This window comes from Aegilops tauschii, chromosome 1 (assembly GCF_002575655.3).
Source record: "Aegilops tauschii subsp. strangulata cultivar AL8/78 chromosome 1, Aet v6.0, whole genome shotgun sequence".
NCBI classification, from domain to species: domain Eukaryota; kingdom Viridiplantae; phylum Streptophyta; class Magnoliopsida; order Poales; family Poaceae; genus Aegilops; species Aegilops tauschii.
The window spans coordinates 13,747,960-13,752,536 of NC_053035.3; the positions used below are offsets into that span (position 1 = coordinate 13,747,960).

The 4,577-nt window shown below is 42.2% G+C and overlaps 1 protein-coding gene across 1 annotated transcript; it reads left to right on the forward strand.

Moving 5' to 3' along the window:
* The first annotated feature begins 1,155 nt into the window (after positions 1-1,155).
* LOC141026776 (uncharacterized) lies at positions 1,156-4,236 on the forward strand. Its single transcript, XM_073503626.1, has 12 exons — positions 1,156-1,635; positions 1,730-1,885; positions 1,982-2,176; positions 2,272-2,493; positions 2,585-2,664; positions 2,727-2,869; positions 2,989-3,161; positions 3,277-3,477; positions 3,561-3,689; positions 3,764-3,879; positions 3,958-4,033; positions 4,120-4,236. Exons 1-12 carry the CDS (start codon positions 1,156-1,158, stop codon positions 4,234-4,236), a joined length of 2,088 nt encoding a protein of 695 aa, XP_073359727.1.
* The last annotated feature ends 341 nt before the right edge of the window (positions 4,237-4,577 follow it).

Sequence of the window (4,577 nt, forward strand, 5' to 3'; positions counted from 1 at the left end):
AAGGCAAAGATCACGGGCGTTCTATCCCTGGTGGTTACAACGACCTAGGAGATCCTCCTCCTCCTATTTAGTCTCGGCATCGTCTTTCATGTCGTCTACGACGGTTCCTACCGCCGAGTCGACGACAGCTGCGTCCCTAGCATCGGCCCAACCCCAGCAAGATCGTCGAGAACATCCAGGTCGTCAGCGCGTGCTGGCCGTCGTGGACGAACTGCGTCCACGTTACAATGCCGACAACTTCCATCTTCATCGAGCGATCCAATATGTTGGCAACCGTACCGCATCCATGATGCTTTTCTTTGTGCGTGTGTTAGATTCGATAGGACTAAGATTAATTAGCGCATAATCTTCGCATTACATCTATTGGAGTAGATGTTTTTTGTTTGTGCGTGTATTAGATTAGATAGGCCTATGACACTAGATTTGTTTGTGCGTGTATTTGATTAGATAGCCCTACGATTGCAAATTAGTTTCTGCATGTTGTTTGTTGTCTTTCACTTGTAGGTTGGATTGATGAATAAACAACAATTTTTTATCAGTGTTAGTTATAGCATAGTCACTTTAAGTTATAGCAATGCCCTAAGACATGCATGTTGCAACTATGAGACGCCGACTAATATTGTATGTGATGCACGTTTGTTTGATGCATGTTCCAGTATGCATAATTTCGTTTTTTTCTTTTCAATTTACTGTTAATTAGGCACTGTCACCGATTCTTATATCTATTTGTACAGTACCATATGAAAATAAATGATTAGATAAATTATGTTGCTTTTTATTATGAAACTAATTGGTTAAATAAGTACTTGTTAAACTGTCATTTTATGTGCTGCACGTGTCTCTGCTGAATGTTTCAGTATGAATAAATTATGTTGTATAGTTATCTATCTACTGTGGGATAGTGTATTCCATTGTTATGTTTTATGCAACAATATGTTAGGAAAAAAGTTGATTACATAATTTATGGTACTATAACCAAGTATATTTTTTAACAGGATGGATGAACTCAACGGAGAAATTGTTTGCGCCGTAGAAAAATGGTGCGAACTTATTGCCGGTCTATCTTCCGGTCAACGGGCCGCACTTGCCGAAACACCACTCCGTAGCATGCTTCAGATACCTTCGCTGAAGATGCGTACACTGTTGATCCGGTACATGGTTGAGATATTTGATCCTAGCAAGGGCAGATTCATTGTACAAGACTTGGTTGGCGAAGTGTCTCTCGGTGCCGTGGATGTTGAGTGCATCTTGGCCTTGGAGAACGACGGACTGTCGGCAGAAGGTATTCTCGGTGAGGAAGGTGAGGATGTTAAAGATCGAGTGCCGCCTCAATTCCTGAGCAAGACCACAGGTAACATAGTCATCGATGATCTGATTGTGGACATCACAAAAAATAAATCTGCCGACGACGATTTCCTTCGGAGAGTTGTCCTCGTCTTGCTTGGAACAGTTCTTGCTCCCATGTCGAGCAAGACTGTACCAAAGCAATATTACGCATTGGTGGACGATGTGAAGCGTATATCCAAGATTAATTGGAATGCATTCACCCTCCGGGTTCTGCTGGACTGCCTTCGCAACGTGAGGAAAGGCAAACACCTCCGCCAATGGCCGAGAGGGAACTTAGCTCTCCTGCAGGTACACCTTTCAGACTTGTACCATTGCAAAAAAAAATATGATTGCTAATTTACCTGCTGTATAGTACTAATTGTAATTTTTCATATTCATGCAGTACCTGTACTGGGAAAAGGTTCAGCCTCTGGAAGGTGAATGCGCATTCAATCCTAGCTTGTCCATGGAACCTCTAATGAGGAATTGGACTGAAGCTACAGCCTCAAGGAGAGACAAGTTTGATTATGACCAAGGCCGTGGCCGTGGTAACATCAAGGTAATTCATTACGTTGGGTACTTCTTAACTTTTATATAACATAATTAGTTGTATTAATATTTTTATTGATCACATATACTTGTATTTCACATGCAGATTGAAGACAACATAACCAAGGAGTATAGGGCGCAGGAGCGCAAAGTACCCGAACCAGAAAAGCCAAAAATGAAGCCCGCCGTTGGTGCGGCAAAGAAGTCCAAGTTAGCCTCAAACGCGGACGAGATGATGAACCTCATCATGAAGTGGTGTATGGATTACATACGCAGCCAAATGAAGGAAATACCAGAACAAGTAGCCGAGATGACACACCCTTAATTCTATGTTTACAACATTTTTGAAGTTGCAAAACCGTGCCGACATTAATTAATATTTTTTATGTAATGCAGAGATTGTTAGAGAAGTTGAACCAAAATGGTGTGATGTACAAGCCAGCGGCTGCTGCGGCTTCCGGCAACAACGATGCCGACCTAGAAGTGGATTCCTTTGAGAATGGTCCGCCGAAAAAAAAAGAATTCGTGTACAAGGATGACTCTGACGCTCTAGAGCCGGTGATTGATTTGACACAGCCTGACGAGCCTGTTGTAAACCAAACCAACGATGATGAGGAAGTATGTTTTCATTTATTTGTCTTCATTTATCTCAATTATGCATCTTCATTTTCGTTAACTGAACCTATCACATTATTTTTTTGTTAACTAGAAAACACCTGCCAAGTTAAATGTTGACAAGACAACGAAGCCTACTGATGAGTGCGGCGCAACACCGGAGAACCTTGGATTGTAGGTAATTCTCCTCGAGCAGAATCGTCCGACATTGACATTTCTGCAAGTTCTATCGACAGGATGGTGGGTAAGAGCAAGGGGAAAAAGTCTGCAGCAACCGCAAAAGAAGACGATGTTATATCCGGGAAGCGCCGACGGACTGTTCCCAAGAAATTTGAATCCCCCTTTAAACTTGACAAGCCCGGCAAGCGAAGCGCTCGCGGTACTAAGCCATCCGGCAACACTACCGCAACTAGAGGTACCGTTAGTAGCTATCTTAGTGCTTAATTTACTACCATTTCATGTACTCACCGTTCATGACGTTCGTAATTTATCATGCAGCTCTGTTTAGTGACAATGACAAGGAAGGTTCTGTTAAGGACGATTTGACACCGGAACTCATCGATGCTGCTGTTGCGTTTGTGGAGGCAGCTGCTCGGTCTGAGAAGAATATGACAAAAAGAGTTTACTACAATGAACATGGCACCTCTGTGACTGTGGAGAGTATACGACCGGTACTTGAGCATACATGGCTGGCGGATGACGTAAGATCTATTACCATGTCCTGCTATTTAAGTGCATAATCTAGGTGTCACCTATGAAAATAAAATGTTCTATTATTTTATGTAGATTATCGATGCTTATCAGACACATTTGGCTCTGCGCGTTGGTCATGATCGGCACCTCTGTCCAGCCTGGAGGTCCAAATACCTTGTTGATCGTGCTAAGGCACGAGACAACCCTAAACCGTCGAAATACAACATGGATAGTGCGCTGAGCAGAGCTGGAGCAGTACGTAGGGTTCTGGACGAGTATACCGTCCGTGATAAGGTACGATATGTTCTTACTAGTTCATTAACACTCATTTCAACAAGCATAATTGCTTATGATTATAAATGTGTTCCACATTTCAGTCGTTTATCCCGTTGAACGTCGGCAATACACACTGGATCACTGTGGTGATGCACAACCGCAAGAAAGAATTCCGAGTTTTTGATTCGCTCTATCCTCTCGAGTTCTCTCACGACACTGTGAAAGCACTGGTACTCTCCCCGACATTGAGCATTCTTCATATGAAATGTCATATGGTTTCTCACTACTACTTTCTTTCAAGTAGCGACTAGCAATAGCAATTGATATGGAAGAGGCAAACCGTATTACACCTGGCAAATATCCAGACGTCACTAAGTGGCCTATCATACCTCAGATCGACATGCCACTACAAGAGGACGGGTGAGTTATGGTTCATCATTTTCTACTTACGAAAGACATGTTCGTGTGCACGGTGACTAATGTTTGCATATATATTAGGAACTCTTGTGGCCTTTTTGTGATTGAAGTTATGGAGCATTGGGACGGGGATCGATGGACCGCCGATTTTACCCAGGTAATTTGTCCTCTCTGCTCGTACACTTGTACAATTGTCGTATAATACCAACTTCTATTCATTAAACCTTGTTCTAAAAATTGCAGGGCACGGTTAATGCAAGGAGAAGGCGTCTCATCGCCGAGTTGGTTCTCTCACCTACCAACACGCTCGAATGTGTGAAGAACAGAATCCGCGACATCGCAAAGAAAAGCAAGGCGTGAAGACATCATACATGATTCAAGATTCTAGTTTCAGTCGTTTGTTTTTAGTCCGGAAGCACGTTTCCCGGCATGGACAACTTTGATTTTCTATTATTCATGTAATAAGCACGATACCATGGATTTTGTGTGGATTTTTGGTCACTCACACATACTTGCGTATGTGTAATGCAGTCAGACTATACGTTTCGTACCAATAAATTTTTGCTTCCCTTCATTTGTTCTACCTTAATGTTTTTTGCTGCTGTGTTCATTCTTTTCTTCCATGGAAGAGTAATTCATTTCCTTTTTACTTTTGCATATTTTTTTGATTTGATTTGGCATTATTCAACAATAAGAAAAAA